Source organism: Hibiscus syriacus, unplaced genomic scaffold, assembly GCF_006381635.1.
Source record: "Hibiscus syriacus cultivar Baekdansim isolate YM2019G1 unplaced genomic scaffold, ASM638163v2 tig00110890_pilon, whole genome shotgun sequence".
NCBI lineage: Eukaryota > Viridiplantae > Streptophyta > Magnoliopsida > Malvales > Malvaceae > Hibiscus > Hibiscus syriacus.
In genome coordinates this window covers 7,313,093-7,339,656 of record NW_024062900.1, presented here as the reverse complement: position 1 = coordinate 7,339,656, position 26,564 = coordinate 7,313,093, and the positions used below count along the sequence as shown (strand labels likewise).

Genomic DNA, 26,564 nt, shown 5'->3' with positions numbered 1-26,564 from the left:
TGTTTGTTTGATTAAAGATAATAGAAAAATATTTAAAATTTATCAAGATTTTACTTTTTTTTTCATAGTTTACTTTTAATTATTTTAATAATATAAAATAATTATAATATTATACATATTTAGAAGGATTCCTCCTCCCACGAAAAAAAAAAAACACTCGCATCTGCTATTGATTTAGCCCAATAAGTTCTAATTCATTCTCAACTAAATACGTGTATCTTATTTATTTTGAATTCATTTAATATACCTGATTTCACTATAAAATAAAATATTTAAATTATATATATATATATATTTACAAATTTATGAGAAAAGTATTGTATATATTTACTAAATGTTAGTACTCTAATTTTTTAACAATAAATTACAATTTAATATATACAAAACGTCTTTTTTCACCTAAAAAGTTCTTTCTTTTTGAAACATCATTTTTGTTCCATCCCCCATGGATCTACATGTTTCTGGTTTTATACCAACCATAAAGTTTCTAATTGTGCCCGCGTTTCAAATAATAAGTGATATAAACTGAATTAATTGTGGGTTTGAGTACGAGTTGGCTTGCAGTTGAAAGTGGACAGCCGAAAGCGGAACCCTAGAAACCTTATTCCCTCGGTCTTCATCTGCAAAATGGCAGGTAATTTGGGGGGAAATCAATTTCAATTTCCCTCAAACTGAAGGAGAAGAAGCTGAGCGATAGAGACCTTCCTTGCAGTTATTACCAAGTCATGTGGACGAATGTTTTTAGAATCGTATGTCGCTTATTCATTTCTCTTTTAGTTTCCATGTTTTGTTTTAAATTTCTTTTCTCCTGATCGAACTAGGGTTTTTGTTTGTGCTGTTGAACTCTTTAATTCATTTGCGAACTAGAGAATAATTCCTGATCGAACTAGGTTGAAGTTCGACTAACCTTGCACTGGTTAAGGATTACATTCTAGCTAACTTATTTGCGGACTGGCAGTTAGGTTTTTCTCTCTCTCAATTTTGTTTTACTTTATTTGTTTAATCATTTGTATTGAAAAATGCTGTGCAAAATTTTGAAGGTGATAAAGAAACTTTAAGTTACATTAAAGGATTGGCAACCCATCCGTCCTGCTAATCTTAGGATTATATACTTCATTTAACAGGGATCGATCATGCTGCACCTTTTTAGGCATTTTTATGATGTTGATGCGAATTTTGTATTTTCCTAAGATTCTGAATTTTAATACACAGAAGATTAAATCATTTCTTTAACATTGAACATGGGCTCTTTCTACAGGGAGGTCTCAGTCAAGTATCATGGTTCCAGTTTCTTCCTGTTGAATCTGATTTAAATTCGCTCCCTGATAAAAGGTTAATAACCAAGGCATCTATTTTCTCTTATCTTTCTATGCATCTCTTGGAGCTTTTAAGAAGTAAATTATCATGGTTACTGTGTAAACAACCAGTTATTTATAATTTGCTCTTGAGGCTGCACAGAATAAAAGTAGAGCAGAAAGATGCTGCTACATTGTTAGTTCTCTCATCCCATCTGCAGCTACAGAAGGAGGGATTTCTTAGTGCATGGACCAATTCCTTTGTTGGTCCCTGGGATCCATCTCAAGGTCGACATAATCCAGGTTAGGGTCCAATCTTTCTTTTTGACAACGAACTTTGCCGTGGATTAACTTTGAAAGAAAGATATAAGATTCACTATTTTTTTTTTATCTAATGGAGTTTTTTTATGCATATAGATGAGAAAATTAAGCTATGGCTTTTCATCCGGGGACGTCATGGATCTGTTGTGGACTCTGCACAATCTGCAGTGTCCAGGTTAAGAGGTATCAGATAGCCCCGAGTTTCTATTGTTGTCTTTGTTCTTTTCTTTTCTTTTCTTTAGTTATATGTATTCAACACTTATCTATGAGGGAATTTGTAGATTAGAGTGGCACTCCTCTTTCAGAACTAAGTTTTCTTTTTCATCCACATGGCACTTTTGCTTATGCTATATTTACTGTATGAATGCACTATTTTTTACTCATCTATTTATTTTGTTGAAGTTGTTGCTTCTGGACTTTGGTTGGCTCCTGGTGATTCAGAGGAGGTTGCTGCTGCCCTTTCTCAGGCTTTAAGGAATCGCATTGAAAGGTTTGTTTTATCCCTTGAATAAATCTTGGATAAGTTTTGAATAGACCTGTCCTCATCAAACCAGGATTTGGACGTGATTTTTAGGCCTTAGTCTGACCCACATTAGTATTTAGTTAATAATTTTTTTTATTTCAATTAATTCTGAAAATGTGTAAATAATTAATAACATAATATTTTTTTGATGTTTTTAATAGTCAAACAGACTTATTGGGCCTGATGAATCAGGCTGAGCCATGGGAAAGAAAATTTTATAGTCAACTGTGCTTGGCCTGGCCTAGTTCACGGACTGGTCTAGTCATAATCATGTCTAATTTAAACTTTACAGGGCACTTTTGGGACTGTTCTACATGAGATTTGGTGATGTATTTTCAAGGTTTCATCCTCCACAAATTGAAGAATCTATCAGGTATGTTTATATTTGTTGTCAATTGGTGGTACTTTAATTTGAACAAGTAGATATTGTGTTGCTAAAAAGACCATGGTTATTGTTAATCTATAGTACTTGAGGCCGATGATGTTTGCTCCAGTGTTAAAAAGGGCGCAAGGCGCACTAAAGCGATAGGGGTTTTATAGCCAAGACGTAGAGCGCAAGATGTGCGCCTTATTGAAATGAGGCGACATTTAAAAAATAAAAGATATACAAGTTTTTTCTAGTTGTATAATCAAACAAAAAGAACAGTTCATGCAATATAAATACCAAAGAGTACTCATTATTAGCATTTTTTGTAGTAAACATCACTTTTGTTCCATCAACCATTGAACCTTGAGAACCCAAGCAAACCCCGTCCTTGGTCCACAATTCCACATTAGAAACTGAAACAATAAAAAGAAGTCCAATAATGAGTTGGCATCAACTTCTTACTTGTCACCTTTTTGTCTATCCACCTCGCATCTCTCAACAAACGTGTCTTCCTCCTTGTTAACACCACCTACACCCTAAATCCCTCATTTGTCCACCCTAATCCTCCATTTTCGTATGTCTAAATTGTGCTTTCAAGATTTTCTTTCTTTCTCATGGATTCAAATTTCATCGTCTGCTAAATGTGCTTCTCAAGAACCTGTTACTATTCAACAAAACTCACTAAAACCTATCTTTTCCTCCCTCGATTTTCAATTCGTGTATGCATGCTTCTCTCATTTTGCCTGCCCAGTCGGTTGTCTTTTTTAAGACAAAAAATGACCTCTATTCATTCCCCTTTGTTTCTCTCTTTCAAACTTTAAGACAAACAAAAATTATATAAGGTAAAGCACACACCCCCTTTTATCTGTATTTCACGCCAAATTTTCATACGTCTTCCATGAAACTCTCTTTTCTAGTCACCCCACCATATTTTACTCTTTTCTTCATCGACATTTCATTTTTACTTATTTTTTGTTGTTGATATATAAGTTAGTGTGTAAAACATAATAAAAAAGGCAAAAAAAAAAAAAAAAATGAAAAGGCGGCGCCTTTCTGCTCCTTAGGCACCCCTTGCTGCACTTCATTGAAAGCGCCTCACCTAGACCTAATTAGGCGCTTCACCCTCGCCTTAGCCCCTAGGCGTGCCTGAAGTGCGCCTTTTTAAACATTGGTTTGCTCCCTCTCCTCCATGACTTAGAATTCATCCTTTTATTGTGATTTTTCCGGCATTTGCACTACCATTCTTAGGAATGCCATTGCCACCAATTAGAGGAAGAAGCCGACTGCCACTTGTTTAAGAACCAAGAGATAAAAGGGTCTTTAAAGAGATAAATCGAATAAAGTGAAAGTGAAAATAAACAAAAACAACAAATAAACCGTAGAAATTAAGGATTTAGGAAAAATAGATTAAAATGATACTCTGAATTTCTTGATTGATTAGAAAGAGTATACAAGCCTTATTTAAATAGGTTGATTAGAAGTGTTTGAATACAACTACAATTAATCCTAGATAAGGTTCCATCCTATTTAGAGAATAAAAGGATAAAGTTATAGTTAATCTAAACTATTAAATCAAATAGGATAGAGTTATAGTTAATCTAAACTACTAAATCAAATAGGATAGAGTTCTAGCTAACCTAAACTACTAAATCAAATAATTTAATGCTATTTCACATGGCAATATTCTACACTCCCCCTCAAGCTGGGAATATGTTGAATATTCCCAAATTGGATGAAAAATCATCTAGAACGGGTCTTGAAAGAGCTTTAGTAAGGATATCAGCCAATTGGTTAATTGTTTTGTGTTGTGGGTTTTGGTAGTTTCTTAGGTGTTGGGATTGGTTATGTTTTTGAGTTTTTTTTGTACTTATGGTGTTATTATGGTTTGCTAATAAAATTGAGGTACTTTTTTCCTCCTTTCTATGTTTGTTGAGACACTTTCTAGTGTTTCTACGGATATGAAGGGGTTTTTCAATGAGACCTCCCATTTAAAAAGAAAATGCTCAATTGCTTACTTTTTTCGAGATAAAATGTCTATCTATCTCCAACCCGTGTTTTATCCGCTATCCGCATTTGAAAAAGGCATAAAGGTATAAGAAGCCGCTGGACTTTTTTCGAAAAATAAGTTAGGCCCCCTTTTTTGCGTCCAATCTATACCTCCAACCCAAGATTTTCATCAAGTTTTCCCTTTGACCAACAAAAAATATTATTGACTGTTCAAATTTAACATCCGTATACCAAAGTTATCAAAGGCTCAAAGCGTATCGAGGCGCAAAGTATCCTAGAGCCTTGAGCCGCGAAGCGCATGAAAGGCGCGGGATTCACAAAGGCGAGGCGCATGATATCCAAAAAATTGTAATACATGTATATATTAATGCAATCAAACTCAAATATCATAGATACCCAATATTAGGCTTCAATAGAGTTCATTCTCAAACTCAAATACCAACCTAACGTCATAAAAGCTATCGACAAGCATAATCAAGTACTAAGTTTAACAAAAGCATCCAACATGCATAAACAAAACATCAAATAAAGTCACTGATAATCATCATCAAACATCAAACGTGACACATGTCACTCACGTTTTTATTAACAGTAGAAACCTAAAAGTGTAACGGAAGAAACATTATACACTTATTTTTAATAAAAAAATTTAAACATCAAAAATTAATTTTAAATATGATTTAGACATTTAATTTTATATTAATCATTATTTAGAAAAGGTAAAATATAGAACTGTTGTTAGACGTAAATTTTTAATTACAATTAAATTAATATAAATAAATATCCACATCAACCGGTCACAAAACGTTCCACGTCATGACTTTATCCATTCCCCATGAGTACCTGCGACAACTAAAGATTTTTCTTCCCGCCAATCAAAATACGACACATTACCATAGCTTTTGTGTTTAAAATTACTCACTAGTCACTTTCTCCTTTTCTTCACCTTCTTATTCGTACGAAGACAAACCACCGTTCAAAATCCCCCCCACCGACCTTTTTGTTCTTTGTAGAAAATGAATCCAAATAAGACAGCGGAGGATGAACAACACCTATCCATCGCTGTCGTGAACCGCCATATCCAGTGGCTGTCCCTTCACCTGACCCCACTTCTATCGCTCCAACCTTCACACCAACTCAACATGCTAACGTACGCCAAGTCGACCAATAAACTAAAGGTTGACAAATCCTCCCTGAAGAGCTACATGAGAGGGAAAAAACAAGGAAACACGAGAAAATCATCGAGTTCTTTGAGTCGAGGCCCGATTTGTAAACCCCGGTGGGGATTCCGATAAAGGAACACAAGGTTTTAAGCCCACATCGCGCCTCGACTGAGCCTCGCGCCTCAGAGCCTTGCTGTGCCTCACTGAGCCTAGGTGCGCCTAGGCTACGTGCCTCGCTTCAGTGTTGAAAAAGCCCCTTTCAGTGAGCCTCTGCGCTTTTGCGCCTCAGGCGCGCCTTAGGCACGCTTTTTACAACTATGCCGTATACTTGGCAATTAATCATGTTTTTCTTTAACCGTTGGTCTAGTTGGCTTGCCACATGTTTTATGATGTGGCATGGTAATTTTGTTGCTGAATTGTGTTAATAAATGTAATCAAATTATTGTATTTAAGAGTTAAATTTGTTCCAGTTTTAAACCCACCTGGACCTAAAATTGGAATCGCTCTTCTCTACTTTCGTCAAGCCTTTTCTTCAAAGCCAAGGCAATCAAACAAAATCTCTCTTCCTCAACAAACTCGTTTCATTTTTCTTAGAAAATTTCTAGTTGGCCTTTAAACCAAGATCGAATTTTAACCCTTTTACTCACCGGATCTCTAATGTTCACATTTAGATCGAATTATTTGCAGATCTTGAAAGGTACATAAGACTTATTGGTTAGTTCAATTATCTTATTTTTACACGTCATGATATTGCTTATCTGGTAAGTGTGCGGAGTCTGTATGTCTGTGTTTAAAAAAGCGCCGCTTAAGCGCGATTAAAGCGCTAAGCGACTCGAGCGAGGCCCCTAGCTCTTCAGCATAGCAAAAGCACTACGAATTCATTAAGCGGTAGTAATCGGCGCTTTTGCAACGCTTTTAGAAAAGCGCTAATCGGCGCTTAATCGTGAGTTTAGAAGATGCGATTCTGGGCTTTAGCAGATACGATTTTTGGGCTTGTTTAGGGTTTAGCGGGCTATTAGATTATCAGGCTTAGATCGGCTTTTAGTTTAGGCGGGCTAGTGTAAAAAATCCTATCTCTAGTAGACCGTCTCGTAGATGCTTAGTTGATGAAGATGAGATAGAAGAAGATATTGGAGTGTCTAGTGATGAAGGAGATGGTGTTGTCCGAGTTGATGACGATGACGATGACGATTTAGAGGCTTTTTAGTTATAAGGAATTGAGGGTTTAGAAAAATACTTTTGTTCATCTCACTTTAGACTACTTTTGGTGTAGACCATCTTTTGAGATTAATATGCTCGTATAGTCGTATGGTTAATGGTATATAATTATTTAAGTGTTTATAACTTATAAGTAAATTGAGAATTGTATTTTGGTGTTTAAGTACTTATAATTTTTGAATATATGCATTGACAATTTGATATTTAAGTATTTATAAGATAATTTATAAATATTCTGTATTTTTTTGTGAATTTCGGCCTTTCTGGCGCTTCGTGTGCATAAAGCGAGCGCTTTCGCTTAGCGCTTAGGCGTCTAGGACCCTAGGCACTTTAGGGCGCTTTACGCTTTTTAAAACCAAGCTGTATGTCATCACTCGCAGTTGATCAGTGGAAGGCATTGGAAAAAATTCTGCATTATTTGAATTGAGCTCATGGATGTGGAATTTTATATGGAAGTCATGATTATACTAGGATCAAATGTTTTTAGATTCAGATTGTGCAAGATGTAAGGAAGATAGGAGATCTACTTGTGTGTTTGTTGGAGGAAACTTGATTTAATGAAAGAGTAAGAAACAAAATGTGGTCTCATGATGCAGTGCAAAAGGTGAATATTGAGATATGGCCAAGTTTGTGTGAAATCATGTATATATAAACTCCTCAGTGAAGTAGGAATTAAGGTTTCAGTACCTACAAAGCTGTGTGTGATAATCAAGTTGTGCTTCACATTGCTTCCAATCTAGTTTTTCATGAACGAACGAAACACATTGAGGTTGCTTGTCATTTCATTCTCGAAAAGATTCAGCAAGGTTTGGTTACTACCGACTATGTGAAAACTGGAGAACATCTAGGAGATATTTTCACAAAAGCTCTTAATGGGTCTGGATTGTTTATCTATGTAATAAGTTGAGCACGGTTAATATCTATGCTCCAACTTGGGGGGAGTGTTACAAATTGTAGGCTGAATTTTACTTGTACAAATACCCATAATGTTGATGAATGAATATAAGAGAAAGTATTCTATTCCAGAATTCTACAAGTTAAAAGTAGATGAAGAGAAAAGCTGCAAAAATTTTGTTTCATAACTTCTGTTAGCTGTATTTTTCTTCTGGCTAGTCTTCAGTTATGTCATAATAATTTCTTTTATTATTTTGCAGGAGAGTACATCCTACAATTGAGTTCATCTTTGCTGCTACTGAAGAATCTATTTTTTGTACATGCTATAATATCCTCAAAGTTCGTGAAGCTTGGCATCTTACGCTTCTAGCAGTTTGCAGTTTTGTAGTTTTATGATTTTCCCTTCAATATGCTCTTATACCTATTTTAATTATATTTTCAGGCATATCCGGACACTTTCAACTGGTGATATTGAGAAAGTGCTGGAGCATTCTTCTAATAATACCAGTTACCTGCTTCCTGGTTTGTTTATTGCTCTTCTCTATTGTAGTTTCTGAATGCGACTTTGAAAAGGCTTGCTAGTGCTTTTGTATGTGTAAGAGTGAAGAGGTCATCTTGTATGATTTGTTAGTTAAATTTCCTGCTTTTTTGAATACTAGGCTATCCATTATTTCAACCTGATTTTAAGAGGCCAGTTATGCAAAATTTAGCTGCATTGAGAAGCTTTTTGATTTTGTTCATTCTGATGTTTGGTTTTAGTGATAATCTCCCCACATGGAATGTGTGGAAGGCTCACAGGGTGTTGTCCGAACGATCTAGTCAAGCAAGTCTATCTCAGGTGGTCTTTATTTATAATCTGTTCATTTGTACTTTTCGCACCCTTTTTTGTTATTTGCAACTAATCCCTCTATAGTTATCGTGCTTGGATTAATATTTTCCTTTTGCTGCAAATTTCTTCTTTTTCAGCAACTCCGGGAAAAATAGTCTACCATATCATACTTCTCAAAGTTCTGCTTGCCGGTTGAGGGGTCAAAACTGCTATGTCAAAGTTAGTTTTGGATGCTCGAAATATAGGAGTGATAAGTCACTGAACCCAAATCCTGATCATATCAGGAATTTACCCAAGCACCAGTCTACTGACACTTATACAATGGGAAGAGGATACCAGAAGGGATCAGCAGATCCCTTGTCAGTACATGAGAAAACATTTATCTATCCACCTGAGGTTGTGCTTGTCCCTGTTTTGCAAATATCCTTTGCTAGATCCTCTTTGAGAAGGTATGTTCGAATTCTGTGGCAATTCATTTGCTGCCAGTGTTGATTTGTGTGCTATGATCTAGCTTGAGAACTGGCAAGGTCAACTTTCTCAAGCAGGTGGTATCTAGCATTTTGTGATATTTAAAGCAGCATCCTTTTAAGACATTTCATTCTGTTTTTTAGGGTTAAACATCTTTGTAAAGATGAACTGATGATACCATACTACTTTTTCCTCTTTGTAAACTTATTTGTGTGACACACTTGCAAAAGCTTATATGTTAACTTGCAGATTCTGGTTACAAAATTGGATAGGACCTTCATTGGCTGGTTCATCCTTTTTTAGGCATTGGTTAGTATTCTCTCTCTGACTGCGTCTCTCTCGCTCTCTCCCTCCCTCTCCCTCTCTTGCTCCCTCTTTATCTCTCTTCCCTTCTTACCCTCATATTTTCTTATTTGTCTGTTAACTTTCATGCTTTGCCTTCTTGTAGTACTAATTTATGTATTTAAGCATAAGAACTGTGAACCAATAAATTCACAACCAAAAGAAATTAAATGATTCATAAAAGTTCCTTGGTATCTGCTCTAGCCAAATTTAATACCAATTTTGAGACTGATTAAGGTTAGCCACAAACAGGATTGCACAATTGAACAAATATAAGAAATGACCAACAACTTCCTATTTTGTGCGCAATATCACAATCAAGGTGCACCTACACATTCACGTAAACATTGGACAGGCAGAACTCTAATTTCACTTATTTATGTATTTAAGCGTAATAACCGTGAACTAATAAATTCACAGTCAAAAGAAAAAGCTTTGCCAAAAAATGCATGGAATTACCGTTCTAGATGAAGAAATTAAATGATTCATGAAAGCTCCGTGGTATCTGCTGTAGTTAAATTTAATACCAATTTTGAGAATGATTAAGGTAAGCCACAAACAGGATAGCACAATTGAACAAATATAAGAAATGACCAACAGATTCCTATTCTGTGCGCAATACCACAATTAGGGTGCACCTACACGTTCACATAAACATTGGACAGCCAGGACCGTAAATTTCACTTATTTAACTGGAGGAAAATTACATACGTTATCCTGACATTAATGAATTGTCTGTTCGTTACTTCATACCACAATTGATTAGCATTTTTTGCACATAGCTTTTTTTTTGATAGAAATAGAGTAGGCCTCATTAAAAACCCCCCTCATAACCTCCATGTTACAACAGTAACGTGAAGGACATTGGAAGGAGGAAAAGAGTGCCTAAGATTTAATTAATATAAGAATAATACAAAGCCAGATCCTACAAACTTGTGAAACAACATAACACTTAAACAACAAACTAACACCACAAAAACAACCAACTCCGAAACATAACAACCTAACCCATATCCTATCAGCCTATTCCTTCTTTAGCTAATTTATCCGATTCCCAATTAGCAGCTCTAAAAATATGCCTAATGATAATGTCTTTACTATCCAGTAGGGTTGTAATTTCTTTCACCAAAGGCTGAAACATAGGAGTACATAGAGCTGGATTTTTAATCCACTTTATTGCAGTAAAGGAATCCGATTCAAGGATAACCCTTGGCATTGGAACCAAAACTAATTCCTCCATAAGCAGCAACCCTCTCTTGATAGCCATTAACTCTGCAAGAATAGGAGGACCACTCCCTATCCTCTCTGAAAACGAACCCAGCAGCCGACCTTAAGAATTCCTTATCAGACCCCCTATGCCTCCTTTAACCTAATCCTTAGACATCGCACCATCAACATTTAATTTAACAAATCTAGAAGGGGGAGAAACCCAACAAGATGATAAAGAACTACCCTTCTTCTTCCTTCCCACAAAATTTGCTAGTTTAACATCACACACTAGGGAATCAAAATTAATCTTCACATCTTGCCACAAACCATGAAGCAATTCTGAACTGAATAATGAAAAACAAAAACGAACCATCCACCTTCCCTTTCTCAAAAACAATTTCATTTCTGCACTTCCAAATCGACCACAACACCGCCCTTGGAATAAATTTCCATATAACAAAACTCGGAACTAGACTATTCCAAACCGTGAAGAAGGTCAACAACCTCTGCGAAACCTCAAAAGAGACATTCCAAGAAGACAAGAATCTGCTCCTCAAACACCAAACCACCTCACAATGCAAGAAGAGATGATCAACCGACTCCACACACTTGCCAAACAACGGACACAAAGAGTCATCAATCCCTATCACTCCTCGCTTCAGCAATTCCTCCCTAACTACCACTCTCTGATGAAGAACCTGCCAAATAAATGATTCCACCCTTGGCAGAGCAACCCCAACCCATATTACGCTATCCCAAATATCTTCGTTAACATCAGTACCAGTCCCATCAAAGTAGCACTTAATACATGATTTAGCAGTAAAACATCCTTCCCCATTCCCTGTCCACACCCAACAATCTTCTTGAAAAGCTGACAATGAAAGACTACTCAACATAAGCTGAAGCCATTGTTCCACTTCCCAATCAACCAAATTTCTCCTCAATTGTATATCCCAACAGCTACCTAAAGAAGAATTCACCCTGAACTCAGCAACTTTACCCCTTTATTAATCGAGAGAGCAAAAATTATGGGAAACCGATCTTTTAACGGAATCGAGCCCACCCAAGAATCCTTCCAAAACTGCACTGTCTCGCCATTTCCCGTTTTTAAACACAAGTTTTTCCTTAAACAGTCCCCAAAATCATCATTGGCAAAAAAATTCTTTACAACTCCTTTCCAAATCCACAAAGCACTGTTAGGCCACGAATTCCTAATCACACATGAGTTCGGATCCAAATTATACACGCAGCAAGCAACTCTCTTCCACCACGAATCCTTCTCTGATGCAAATTTCCAGACCCATTTGCCCAACAATGCCCTGTTCAACAGAACTAAATTAGGAATTCCTAAACCCCCAACCTCTTTGGCTTACACCAGCTTCCAATTAATCCAATGAATATTTCTTTTTTCTGTTGACCCCCCCAAAGGAAGGCAGCCATAATAGAATTTAACTTCTTAACCACACCAACTGGAATTCGGAAAATAGAGAGAGTATGTAAGAAGAGAACACAACACATATTTTACCAAAACAGCCCTTCCAGCAAGAGATAAGGAACTAGCCTTCCAACCAGCCAACTTCGAATAAAATCATTGAACAATTGGCTCCCACAAGGCAACCGAGTTTCTCTTGGACCCCAACGGTAATCCTAAATACTCTGCTGGAAAAATCTCCACTGAACAGCCAATTTCCTTTGCCCAGCCTGATATCACTTATGGCTCCATATTAATGCCGAAGATTCTGCTCTTGGCTAATTTTAACTATAAACCCGTCAATAATTCAAAATTAATTAGCACCCTTCTAGTGTTCTTCAAATCTTGAATAGAGGCCTTAATAAATATAATTAAATCTTCCGCAAATTGCAAATGCGACAACAAAAAAGAACGCTCATGGTTTCCTAACTCAAAGCCCGAAAACAGCCCCTTCTCCACTGCTTTGGCCAGCATCAAGTGTAACAGCTCTCCAACCAAATTAAAAAGCATAGGAGAAAGTGAACAACCCTGTCTTAGACCCCTTTTAGTATGGAATCTCCGTAGGAGACCCATTTACAAGAACCGAAATGGTTGTTGTAGACACACTGAAAAATCTAAGAACATCACTTGTCTCCAAACCCCATTTCACGCATAATTTTCAGCAAAATTGACCAATCCACTGAATCATATGCTCTTTTGAAATCTACCTTAAACACAACCCCCTTCAATCCTTTTTTCCTCCAGAAATCGATGCCTTCATTAGCGATAAACGATCAATCCATTATCTATCTCCCCGGTATAAACGCAAATTGTGCCGGGCTTATTATCTCGTTAATGCACTTACTCAGCCTTCTAGCTAAGACCTTGGATTGGATAGAATTTTTTATAATCCTCCAACAAGACTAATAGATACTGCATTCTTTACCTATGGTCTCTAAAGGGACTTGCAGGCACCCCTATATGAAATGCATTCATCACAAAAATCCGGACTTGACTATTTTAGTGATATGGTGAATCATTAACCACAGTGACTAAAAATATATTAACCATGATTGACCTTGGGTGTAAGTAATTTTAGTTCATTGAATTGTCATGCTCCTCTTATCCTGTTATTAATTTTTGCAGTGATGGCAATATAGATTTCCTGGAAAAATCCTGGGTTGATTTCAGTGGAATACTCTCACAGCATTGCTATAACAGCAGCAGCAATAGTAATAATAGCAGCATAAGTTCTATAAGTAGTAGTTCCAGTGAAAGTGTGACCACAGGAGCTCGTGGCATGGAGGCAGATTCAGATTCATCATGTAGACAGTCAGGCTTATCTTCTAATGATCAGATGGAGACTGATCACCTCAAAGTGGTCTCTTTCGTATATATTTTTTAGTTTAACTTTTTCTTAAATTTTACTTGCTGTTGATGAATCCATACAAGTGTCGATTCTGGATAGGAGAGTTTCATGCACGCAATCATAAAATATCCACCTCAAGATGAAATAACAAATGTGTTCTTCTGTAAACTTGGTAAAAGAGAGTAATGCAAAAAAACTTGTATAGACTATACTTGTGTGCTCATCTTTTATTTGTTAAATCATAAATCCATTGGGAAAAGTCCACTTCTGTGGTAAGTTACCTATTTGGATGGAGAGTACTGCAATGTTCATCTGAGTTGATTAAACATGATTGAAGCCCAAAAAGTGGGGTTTAGATTTTATCCTGAATTGTAATAGCTTGGTATCTTTTTCACTTGTATAGGGGACTGAAATCAGCTCCCTTTGTTGCATGTATTAAGCATTTAGCGAGGAAATAACGACTTGTGTATGGGTTTTGAATGTGAAGCCATTTTCGCTATTTGAATTTAGAAGTCGATAACATGTTCGTTTGTTTTATTCTTTTCAAATTCATAAAATTATGTTCGTTCACTAAAATTAATAGTTATGTAGGGTTCCAAGCGTCCTCGAATTGGGATGACAGAGTCATATGGTCAAGCAGGTACGAATGTTCCAACTGGAGACACATAAGTCTAATATTGGTTCCATGGAAGTTAAAAGGTCAGTGATTGCAGGTGTTGGAAATGATCAAATTGGTTCTAATTGGGATTGGGATGACGACGACAGAGGAATTGTCATGGATATTCAATCTCTTCTCTCTGAATTTGGAGACTTTGGCGACTTCTTCGAAAATGATGTACTGCCATTTGGGGAGGTATTGTCTTTTCATTCCATACATACTGTTATAAATGCTGCATTTTATTAGGTGTTTGTACCATTTTGGCTTGAACATCTCAGAGATTGTATGGATGAGGGATTTAGAGGAAGAGTTTGATTTTCTATCAAGATTTTCAAAATTAACAAGGAATTTCGAAAGGGGATTTGAACGATCCAAATTCTTTATTAAATTCAACCTTAAGAGATGGTTTTTCAAAATTCATTAAAATTCTTCTTTCATTTATGGACGTGGTCCTACTGTAAAAAATTTAACCTACTAAATATCATTTTATTTACTCTAATATACACATATTTTATATTTATTAATATTGATATATATTTACAAAACTATTGATAACCATATTGTATATTTTTTAATGTCTATATATGTATTATTTAATATCATTATTTTTGTAACCATTTTTATGTCATGAAATTCCAATAAATTTAAAAATATTTATCCAAACAAAATAATTACAAATACCAGCATTTAAAATGCATTTTAAAATATCTTACTCTTATGTTTCTACAAAATTTTAAAATTCCTCATCCAAACGTGAGCAAACCTAGGAGAGGAAAAAACATTCTTGTTTTCTATCTTCTAAAGAATCAATAGATTATCTTACTCTTATGTTTCTACAAAATTTTAAAATTCCTCATCCAAACGTGAACAAACCTAGGAGAGGAAAAACATTCTTATTTTCTCTATCTTCTAAAGAATCAATAGATTACAACTTATTTGCTATGTTTAGAGGGTTGTGGGAAGAATTGTGGGTGTTCTGATGGTAATATCCTGGTGTTTTATATGGTGTAATTCCTTTTGAAGCAATAAAATTTTGAGTCACTCTTTTCCTCCTCATGTCCGTTGAGTTACTTATGTAGCTTGACGGTTATGAAGGGGCTTTTTAATGAGGCCTCTCTTTCCTATAAAAAAAATAGGAAAGTAGGCAGTGAACAATAGGAAATGATTCCTAAAAATTAGGAACTAAGATTTAAAGACTATTTATACTAAGTCAACTCCTAGAAATAAGGAATAATTTTACTCCTTAATTCTCAGAATTCCAGCACTCCCCCTCAAGCTGGTGTGTAGATATTGATCAATCCCAACTTGCCACTAAGGTCTTCAAACATGCTTTTATTTAAACTCTTAGTTAACAAGTCGGCTGTAGGAATTATAGAAATGAGCTGTCAAGAGATTCTGTAATTATTTTCTGTTTTTCAAATCCCTTATTTCAAGGGATTACATCTCCTAGGATTAGTATCTTTGCTAACTTAGAGTTTCCTAGTTTAGAGGCATAATTTGTATATAAATATGTAATATGCTTCTATTGAAAGTATGCAAGAATAAAATAACAGACTTGACTGTTTCCTACAGTCTGTTTTCTACTATACAGTCTGTTTTCTTTCTATAGTATGATTTCTACATGGTATCAGGTTAGAGCGATCAATCCGATTTCCGCTTCTCTTTAAATCAATTCCTGTTCAACTCTATTTTTTTTCATGGCTAATCGTGATCCCTCAGTATCATTTGCATTTTGTCGATGACCTGTTAATTTTCTGTGGTGCTTTGGAAGGGTAACTAAAGTATGTGAAGAGAGTATTGACCATTTTTGAATTGTGTTCGGGGCTTCAACTAAATTTGTCTAAGAGCAAAATTTTTGGTAATAATGTTGATGAATAATGCATCAAAGCATGGGCAGACTCGATTAGATGCTCGGTTGGATTCTTTCCAAAGGAATACCTTGGTCTTCCCCTTGGTTCGACGAAAAATTCTATTACGTTGTGGGATCCAATAATCCATAGATGTTACTAGAAATTGACGGGTTGGAAAGCAAATACTCTTTCTCTGGCAGGGAGGGAAGTGTTGGTGAAGTCGGTTTTAAACGCTTTGCCAATTTATTTTATGTCGTTTAGAATGCCGAATAAGATTTGAGGAAACTAAATTCTATTACTGTAAACTTCTTATGGGGTGGTTCATCTTAAAAAATCGTATCCATTGGGTGAATTGGCAGACTGTGTGCAGACCTAAAGGTCAAGGGGGTATCGGTGTAATTGATTTAAACTCTATGAATAGGTCTCTCCTGGGAAAATGGGCATGGAAGTTTGCTACGGAAAAAAGTCTTGGTGGAAGAAATTGGTGTGCTGTAAGTATAATTTGGATAATAGATTAAGTTTGATGGACAACAGTGTATCCTGCAAGTCATCTTTGATTTGAAGAGGAGTGGTTAATAACTGCTGGGCGAATGATGCTTTTGGTCATTGTTTTAGGAATCATTTTAAATTATGAGTTGGAAAGGGGAATGATTTCATGTTTTGGTCTGATAGGTGGATTTGCAATGTCTCGCTTAGATTGAAATTTACGAGATTGTTCTCCCTTTCCGTTAATAAAGAGGGTAAAATATTCGTGTTTGGCTTTTATAATGTAGGGGTTGGTGTTGGGATATACAGTTTCGAAGAAATTTATTGGATTGGGAAATAGAGTTGTGGGTAGAACTACTATTGTTTTTAAGCAATGGGAGTATCCGAAATGATGCAAAGGATCAATGTGTATGGACGAGGAATGGGGAAGGCGTTTATTAAGTAAAATCATGCGTTAAATTATTGTCAGAAGGGTCTGCTGAAGATCCAATTTGGTCGAAGCTGGTTTGGATCGGTTATGCTACCCCAAGAGTGGAGGTGTTTATGTAGCAGGTTTTGCATAAAAAATTGGCTATTAAATCTGAACTTTTAAAGCGTGGTGTTATTGGGACAGAGAACACTTTATGCCCGCTATGTGGTTTGCTTCAAGAGAGAGTTTCTCACCTTTTTTTTTGTGTTCTATTGCGTGAGGCCTTTGGGGGTGTTTCTTAAGATTGTGGAACTTATCCACGGTCCTTCAGAGCATCCTAATGTGTTATTATCGTCTTGGGAAAGCCTTGTTCCGAAGTCTATAATATGGAATTTTATTCCGGGAGCTGTAATGTGGTTAGTTTGGAAGTGTCAGAACCATGTGATTTTCGAGAAGGGAAACATTGATCTTAATCATTTGTTCTTTTCTTCTAGATATAGAATGACGGCGTGATTTTTGGCGAAATTTCCTAATTTTCCATTTCACTTTGATTGCCTTGGTGGTGACCCGAAGCTGGCTAATTTAAGTAACCCGTCCATGAAGATTAATCTTTCACCGGTCTCGTGGAGTCCCCCTTCCATGGGTTTCTTTAAAATTAATGTGGATGGGGCAGTAAAAAGAGAAGGGGAAAGCAACGTTATTGGGGGAATACTAAGAAATGAAGAGTCAAGGTTTTAGGCTCATTTTCGGCTTCGGCTGCTCCAGGTCCCCCTATTTTAGCTGAATTGAAGGCTATCCAAGCTGGTTTAGTTTTGTTTGTGGATTCAAAGTGGTGTGGCAAGTGTGTTCTACCGTATTTTCACAGCTAGCTAAGGGAACTATTAGTGTTGTTTTCGAGCATTATGTCATTTTAAGGTTTGTAAAAAGGTCTGCGAATTGGGAGGCGACAACTTGGCTAAGGCAGGTATAGAGTAGTAGTTCAGTTTGTGTGGTTGTAGAGAGTGTTGGGGGGTGTTTGTAATAGCCGGTTGTCGTATGAATTGTAATTTATTTTTGGAATAACATTTAAGGCACTCTTTTCATCCTTCCAATGTCCGCTGATGTATTTTTGTACAGCAGTGGTTATGAAGGGGATTTTTAACGAGGCCTCGTTTCTTTATTAAAAAAAAAGACAATGAACAAAGGCATTGCAACCAAATATTTTAGTTGGTAGAGTAGGAACACATATTGGTGGGAAGGTTTTTTGTAGGGCATTTAGTGGTGTTTGGAGGTTGAGGACTTTGGATGGCATTCGATTTAATAGGTAACATGCAGTGAGGACTGCCTCCCTCCACAAACATTTTGGGACATTCATGGTGAACATTAGGGCACGAGCAACGGCTAGAAGGTGTCGATTTTTTTCTCTGGAAAATTCTGTCTTGGTGTGGTGTGTTAGGGCAAGAACTTTGATGTATAATACCTTGATCAGAAAGGTATGGGCTTAAAATAGAGTTGAAGTATTCTCTCCTATTGTCGGTGCGGAGCGTGAGTATTGTGGAGTTAATTGAGTCCTTGTTATGAAATGAAAAGGAGATAAACCCAACATACTCTTATGGTCATCAATGAAAGTTATGAACCATCTAGCTCTCATGACATTTTTTACTTGGCTATCCCCCCATAGGCCACTGTGTATTGAAGAGAAAGGTTGGGATTGGATATAAGGTTTTAAAGGGTATGGTACACGGGTATGCTTTGATAATTGACAAATTTCATATTTCAAGGAGAAAGGTTGTATGGTGGAGTTAATTGAGTCCGAATTATAAAATGAAAGTTCTGGAATATATTTGCTGTTTCAGATTTTTCTTTAAGGAGATAAACCCAACATACTCTAGTATGGTCATCAATGAGAGTTATGAACCATCTAGCTCCCGTGACATTTTTTACTTGACTAGCCCCCCATAAGTCACTGTGTATCAAGGAGAAAGGTTGGGATTGGATAGAAGGTTTTAAAGGGTATGGTACACTGGTATGCTTTGATAATTGACAAATTTCATATTTCAAGGAATTGGTGCTTTTATTACAAAATAAAGGAGGAAACAAATGCTTCAAATACAAGAAGTTTTGGTGCCTTAACTTACGGTGCCACAACATGACAGTGTCCGCATTTGAAGCTGAGAGAGTTGATCCTCCATGCAAGCCATCTTGCTTATTCTTGTGGTTATTCCATATATATAATATAGTCCATCGTCTACCTTAACAGTGCCAATCATCCTCTTCGATTTTAGTTCCTGTATAACACAACCAAGAGCAGAAATTGAGCAAGAACATCCTTATCTTCAGTGAGCTTACTGATTGAAAGTAAATTGCAAGATAAATTAGGAACATGTAGAATTTTCTCAAGTGAAATATTCTTGGTGAGTTGAATTGCTCCAACTCCAGCAACGAGAGAGTATGAGCCATATGCTATTTGGATATGGGATTAGTTGTGACTGAGTGCATATGTGTGAAACAGAAATGAGTTATCTATCATGTGAACGGAGGCACCCGAATCGAGAATCTGGGCAGATTGATTACCGGAATCAGAGGCAGTACCTTGAACGACCAAAGATCTATGAGCAGTTGGAGTACCAAGCATCTTATGGAGAGTTTGGAGTTGAGACTTGATTAGATGAACATCTAGGAGAACTTCAGTGGGAACAGACGAGGTGTTGGAGGATATTAAAGCCTTGTTGGCCTTTTGATTTTTTGTTGTTCCAGGATAGCTATGAAGGTTGAAGCACTTCTCATTTATGTGTCCAATTCGATTGTAGTGGCTATGCCATTTACGATCTCTTGATCGATTTTGCCCCGAATCACTTTCAACTCGAGTTTTCTGAGATTGAGGACCCCGGAGATAAGGGCTGAGTTTTCAACAAGTTGGTCACATGTTTGGGTTCCTTCATGTCTCCCATCATGACTCAGCGACGATTCTCCTCTCTTCGAACCTATGCAAAGGCTTTACTAATGGCAGGTAGGTGAGTTCTGCCCAAAATACAGCAACGGACTTCATCTAATTCATGGTTCAGCCCTGCTAGGAAATTGTAGAGTCGTTATCTGTTGAGATATGTCATGAACTTGGTGTGTTCCAAGACTTCACCCTAGTTTGCTTCATAATACATGAGTTCCCGCCGCAGGATCTTTAAATTATTGTAGTAATGGGTCACTTTGAGTGTCCCTTGTCGAATGTCCTTCAGTTTTAGTTTGATCTCAAACACTTGAGAGGCATTTCCCAAGTCAGAATAATTTTCCTTGACTGTATCCTACATTGCTTTTGCAATATTGAACATAAGGTAGTTACGACTTATGTGGCTTTCCATAGAGTAGATCAATCATGCCATTACAATTGAATTGTTGAGTTCCCATGTAGCATAATTAGGATCTGTCGAAGGTGGACGTGGGATTTCCCCATTGATGTATCCTAATTTGCCTCGACCTTGAATCACCATTAGAATGGGTTGAGACCACTGTAAGAAATTTTTTCCACCTATACGGTGATTAGTGATTATAAGGGAGAAATTGATCTCACCATGAGAGGTTACCTAATTGATATTCTGAGTTACTTGTGAAGTCTCAGATTCGGACGAGGTTTCAATGTGATCTCCCGTGGGAGGAAGACTAAACAAGAGAAATTTATAAGGAAATGAACAGGACCATAAGAGATCTAAAGCTTTGATGCCATGAACAAACTTAGGAGAGGAAAAAACATTCTTATTTTCTCTATCTTCCAAAGAATCAATAGATTACAACTAATAGGAAAAAAAGGCCCTAAACAATAGGAAATGATTCCTAAAAATCAGGAACTAAGATTTAGAGACTACTTACACTAAGTCGACTCCTAGAAATAAGGAATGATTCTGCTCCTTAATTCTCAGAATTCCAATGGTATTGTCGGGGGTCTGTTCGGATTGTGCATTACAATCCAATTGCTAAACTATTTAAGAAGGAATTTGCATCGTCTCAATATCCCTCTTGGAAAGCCCACATGAAAGGTGGCTAATCAAAATTCCTCCAAATCTCTCGCTCTACTCCCCCATGTCTCCTATAAAATGAAAAACTCAATATTTATATTTAATTACTATATATGTTTTCATATTTTTCAGTAAAGCTATACATTTTTACTAATCTAATGATGCCCATATTGAATTTTTGTTTTTCTTTATATTTTCTACCTGTAATATCATTCTTCTTTTATCGTAATCTTTTTCTTGTAGTCTTATCCAATTTCGATATTCATTCTAAAAAATCTTTACCATAACAGTACAATTGTAACTTTTATGTTTTGAGCTGATGCATAGAAAATGTCTTCCTTTCAAAATCCCCCATCCAAATGCACTCTTTGTTTACAGAAGGGAAGTTTTCAAATGGTGTATGCGGAACTCATATACATTTGTTGAGCACTTTGGTTCAAGCCTTCAAAATTTGCATATGAACTGGATAGCACGGAAAGTTCTTTTTCAGGGAATTTTATGAATGTATTTTTTTCTCTTATCACCTCTTTCTTTGCTAATTATATGAAGTTACAGCTGCTATTGTCCTGCATTTAGTCTTTAGTCTTGTCATTTGCGCATTTTTTTCCTCATCATGATCAAACTTTAATTGATCTCATTATTGTCTTTCATTTCTGAAGCCCCCAGGAACTGCAGAGTCATCGGCTATCATGTTTGGTACTTCAGATTGTGGAGACATAGGAAGCAGTCCGGTAGGGGCGATGGATACTTCAGATCAGATGCTTTTGCCTGCAGGTCTTCCTTCCTTTGATAACTTTAATCCATCTCTTCCAGTTTCCACAGAGGAAATTTTGAGCAAAAGTCAAGAGATCACAAACAGTGCTATGACATCTGGTCCATCAAACCAAACTCCAGCTTCTTCCACTGGTGAGTTAGATCATTTAATGAAAGCTGAAGCGCTGATGACTTTTGCAGTTGAATATGGTGCAGTAGAAACACCTGCAAGTGATTCCTCATCAATTTTCAGAAACCCTTATCTCCCAAAGTCTCGTAAAACGCAGAGTTCTAATTCAAGCCAAAATAATTACAAATATGTTGCAACATCACCCTCTTTTCCTTGCTTTGGTGGATTGGATGAGAAGACTGGCATGCCTATGAATTTGAAGGCTCACCCTGGAGGGCTCGATTCCAATGCCATGCTCCAACTGAAGAAATATTATACTCATGTGGAAACAAGGGCAGAGAGATTTGGTAGGAGGTTGCTGACGAAAAATGATAGCAATGCTACCAATCAGATGTCGGGAACATCTCAGTTTGGTAATTTTTATTCAATCAATTCAGATAATTCTGCTGGCAGGAAAATGTCACAGGGCATATTTGGCGGGGAGCGTATCCTTCTATCTAAGAGGACTGTGCTAGGAACTGATGTGGAATGTGCTATGTTCCAAGCTTCGATGTTAAGGTTGCGACACATACTATTGTCTCCCACTAGTCCTGCAACTATTAACTTGAGTAGGCCTACAACTAGTTATGTTTTAAACCAGCTTCCTGATGAACCTAGTACCATGACGGACAATCTATCTAGCCGGTATGAGGTGAACAAGAAAGAATGTATACCTTTCAAAAGTGCTGGTGATATTGATGGAGTAATGCTAGATAGGCATCTTAATGATCCTGTAGGTGTATGGCGCACTGTTGGAGCTCCAAAAGTCTCAAAGCTTGCTACTCCAAGTATTGAAGCTAATCCATCATTAACCCATAATTTATTTAATGAGGAAAGTATGCTATCTTACGGGCAAAGTCAACCACTTCAGAAACTTCTTGATGGCATTCCATTATTGGTCCAGCAAGCTACTTCCTTTGTTGATTTGCCTTTGGATGCCGGTGGTGGTGACTGTCCTTACAGCTGGCTTGCATTACAAGAGCATTGGAGGCGAGGATTTTGTTGTGGGCCTTCTATGGTTCATGCAGGTTGTGGAGGGACTTTGGCTTCTTGTCATTATCTGGACATTGCTGGTGTGGAGTTAGTAGATCCACTTTCTGCTAATGTGAGCTTCTCATCATATTCCAGATTACTAATTGCACTAATTTCTATGGGTCCTATAACACTGGAGTGAATCCCCTGAGATCTTGCGGGTAGTTATCAAGTCAAATAATTTTGAAATCTGTCACATTTCATTGTCGAACGTGTGTGCAGAATTATTGGACCAGAGAACTTTGACATTTTATCATATAATTAAGTCTCATGCGAAGAATATTTTCTTTCAGATTCATGCTTCTTCCGTAATCAGTTTGCTGCATTCTGATATCAAGTCAGCCTTAAAATCTGCATTTGGCAGTTTGGATGGTCCTTTGTCTGTCACTGACTGGTGCAGAGGTCGCAGTCAATCAGGTGATGTTGGAGCCTCAGGTGATGGATCATCAACAGAGTCCAATATAAGTGAATGCCGAGACTCTTCAAGTACCGTAACTCTCTCTGTGGGAGAAGCAATGAGTCCATCGCAAACTTCTGTTGGTGGCTCATCTTCCCATAAAGGTATGTTTACATGCTACTATGCTATATCTACGGGAGTCCTGAAGAAACTTGACATGCCAAATGGGTTTTCCTCATTGATGCAGTTGTTGGTGCAATAGATGGATGTAAAGTTGATGAGACCAGCCAAAGGAGATTGAACCAAGAAACTTCTGGTTCTGAGTTAGAGCAACAACGATGCAGTCGGCTAAGACCAACACTTTTTGTTCTCCCATCACCTGCAATACTTGTTGGGTATGTGTCCTCCGTTTGTTATTTCACATGCAACAGGTTGCTCAAGTCAATGGCAAATGGCCTAAAACAAAGGAGTACAAGAAGCTGGATTATCGACCCAGTCTAAAGCAATTAAACAGTCGGACTCTAAAATTAGCCTTCCCCTTGATGCCCACTCCGATTCCAAAAATAATTGCAAACCCCTCTTGATAGCCAACAATTATGGCAAAATTGGAGGACTAGAACCAACTTTTTCAGAAAAAGAATCCAGCATTACACCATTTTCGTCCCAAAGCAAACACCCAAAATTGTTGAAATTATATATATTATATTTTTTAGGCCATAAAGAGGAATTTTATATATTTGTATAAAATTTCAACAATTCTGGGGGTCCCTTGCATTGCTACTAGAATGTGTGTAACTCAGTCGTTAGACTCACTCCGAAAAGTTCATATTTTGATTTCGAACTTTAATAGACATAAATATAACCTATTGGTATAAACTTGTGGAGACTTATATAAAATAAAATTAACGAGAAGACAGAATACAGAGTACTTGTTAATAGCGATTAAAGGAAAGAGAATATCGGTCGTTGACTCTTATATTCACCTCTCTCCTATTCATGGGTTTCAGGATGGTTAGTTTATAGAGAGGTGGTAACTTTGCTCTGGAGGAGCATGAAATTTTATTTTCTAAAGTCTAAACAGGAAAGAGAAAGTTAAGGATTTCACTGCTAACCACTTGGAAACCCTTTGATTTGCTAAGTTGATACAGAATTGCCAGAGGGGAAGAAACAGTGCTGAAATCCATTACAATAACATATCAGTTAAGATTAGAGTAGATCAACTGAATTGTCAAGATATATAACTTACTGTGCTATAATGTCAATTACATGCGTATCATGACATTACTTGCAATTGATAGTTTGGACAGTTATTGCATGTGACAATGAATGTAGGGTATACATGTGAGCCAAGTAGGCCGTATTTAAAATGAAGTTGATACATTAGTCAGACTTTGCGGTTTGCTCTCGTTATATCATGACATTCGATCATATAAGTGCAAAGATGATTTTGTAGGTACCAGGATGATTGGCTTAAAACTTCAGGGAACTCATTGCAGCTGTGGGAAAAGGCTCCTCTTGAACCATATGCTCTACCGAAACCTGTAAGATTCTTTGCATGGGTTGCTGCAGCTGAAAAAAAGACTATTTAATGGGCTGATCTGATTTTAGAAACTGCTTTCTGTTCATAATCTGAACTTTTTGCTTGCAGATAAATTATTCTGTTATATGCCCCGATATTGATCCCCTTACTTCTGCTGCTGCTGATTTTTTCCAACAACTAGGAATTGGTGAGTATGAGATTTTGTTGCATTTTTTGTTTTCTTGAGTTTGAATTCTTTCAATTGAATATGAAGGTTATTGCTCAATAATTCAATTTAGCTAGAGTATTGTATTTTTGATGCATACCTAGTGAGAAAGAAAAGGTCATATGTTTCTTTCAGTATGGTTCTGTAAATCCACGGAGATTAGGTAAGGAAGCATAATCTTTTTTTTTTTTTTAGAATTGGAGGTCTCATTGAAACCCCCCTTCATATTTACTAGTACACTTAGGGGTATTCCAGTAAAAAGCGGCAGTGGGAAAATGTCAGAATTTATTGAAATATAAAAGAACAGTACAAAGTGCTTAGGACTACAGATTGTTAGTCCCAAAACATAAACCTTGTAACCCTACATCAGAATCTTCCACAACCCGAAAAGAAAACCACTCTATTAACCAATTCCAGTCTTGGCTAAAGCATCTGCTTCTAAGTTTGCTGGTCTAGCTATCCAGTGAAGAATACCATCTATACTCCTAATTCTACCGGCAATTTCCTTAGAGATTGTAGCATAAATGCCAGGACACTCATAGCAATTCACTTTAGTTAATGTACATCTGATGCATACCTGTGAGAAGAAAAGGTTAAATGTTTCTTTCAGTACGTTTTGTCAACCTGACAGGGATTTTGGTGGGAAGCACAAGCTCGTAATTCTTGATTGGAAGAAATGAAAAGTTTTGGAGCTGTGTTGACTTTGCCCAGATGTTTGATCCTTTTCTCCTTAGATGAGCTGAATCTGTCCGTCCTTTGATCAAACTAGAATTATCTTTTAACAAGGATGCCTTCATTGTTTGCTCATCTTTGTCTTTAAATGTTATTGACATTTCACAACTTGCAACGGCTGGGTTCACTCAAATCTCTGGTTTATGGTGATGGTAAATGGGGCAGACACCCTATGAGTTCCCTGTAACTTCCGTCCAATTAATACTAGTGAAAATATTGACGTCAGTTATCAATATAGCTTGTTTTCTGTTCGAGTTATCATTTTATATTTGTGAAGTGAAAGCATGGTTATATGATAGTTTGATCTTATTGCTTATTTTTTCTCAGTATATGAGACATGCAAACTGGGAACACACTCACCTCAGAGTTTGGGAAATCAGATGGAGATTGATTCGGGAAAATGGTTTTCTTCTGGTTTTGTCCTACTTGATTGCCCCCAATCAATGAAGATAGAAAGTAGTAATGCATCTCTCCTAGGATCGATAAGTGATTTTTTTCTCTGTCTGTCAAATGGTTGGGACTTGACCTGCTATCTCAAATCTCTTTCTAAGGCCCTTAAAGCTTTGAAAATTGGTCAATTTTTGTTCACAAACCAAAAGGAAGGAATAAGCAGCCCTTGCATGGTAAGTATGGTGTTCCTTGTATGTCTTTTATGGAAGTGGTTCTCTCTCGACATGTTCCTTGTTTGATGATGATTGACCATATTTACCTCTGCACAGAGGGGAAACAAAAAATCTGCTCTCTTCGTCGCTCCAATTTATTAATTATGAGAAATGAATGTGGTAAATTCATTATTCTAGGCACAATAATTCAGTTACCTTAAATGATACATCTGTGTATTATCTTTGGGTTTTTGTTTTTCTTATGTCAAGATCCATATCAATATTAGTTC

The 26,564-nt window shown here is 36.8% G+C and overlaps 1 protein-coding gene across 1 annotated transcript in view; it reads left to right on the top strand.

The window, feature by feature from the left end:
- Positions 1-451: 451 nt before the first annotated feature.
- LOC120144846 (mediator of RNA polymerase II transcription subunit 13-like) overlaps positions 452-26,564 on the top strand; it is a 29,656-nt gene continuing 3,543 nt past the window's right edge. The window contains 21 exon segments of the mRNA XM_039158805.1: positions 452-749; positions 1,259-1,332; positions 1,459-1,598; positions 1,713-1,799; positions 2,019-2,106; positions 2,432-2,512; positions 8,049-8,100; positions 8,102-8,127; positions 8,231-8,310; positions 8,548-8,626; positions 8,755-9,066; positions 9,335-9,394; positions 13,233-13,467; positions 14,047-14,095; positions 14,169-14,308; positions 21,504-22,871; positions 23,092-23,359; positions 23,443-23,590; positions 24,649-24,736; positions 24,844-24,922; positions 26,000-26,295. Of these exon segments, the coding sequence (XP_039014736.1) occupies positions 726-749; positions 1,259-1,332; positions 1,459-1,598; positions 1,713-1,799; positions 2,019-2,106; positions 2,432-2,512; positions 8,049-8,100; positions 8,102-8,127; positions 8,231-8,310; positions 8,548-8,626; positions 8,755-9,066; positions 9,335-9,394; positions 13,233-13,467; positions 14,047-14,095; positions 14,169-14,308; positions 21,504-22,871; positions 23,092-23,359; positions 23,443-23,590; positions 24,649-24,736; positions 24,844-24,922; positions 26,000-26,295 (3,774 nt within the window). The 5' untranslated portion in view covers positions 452-725.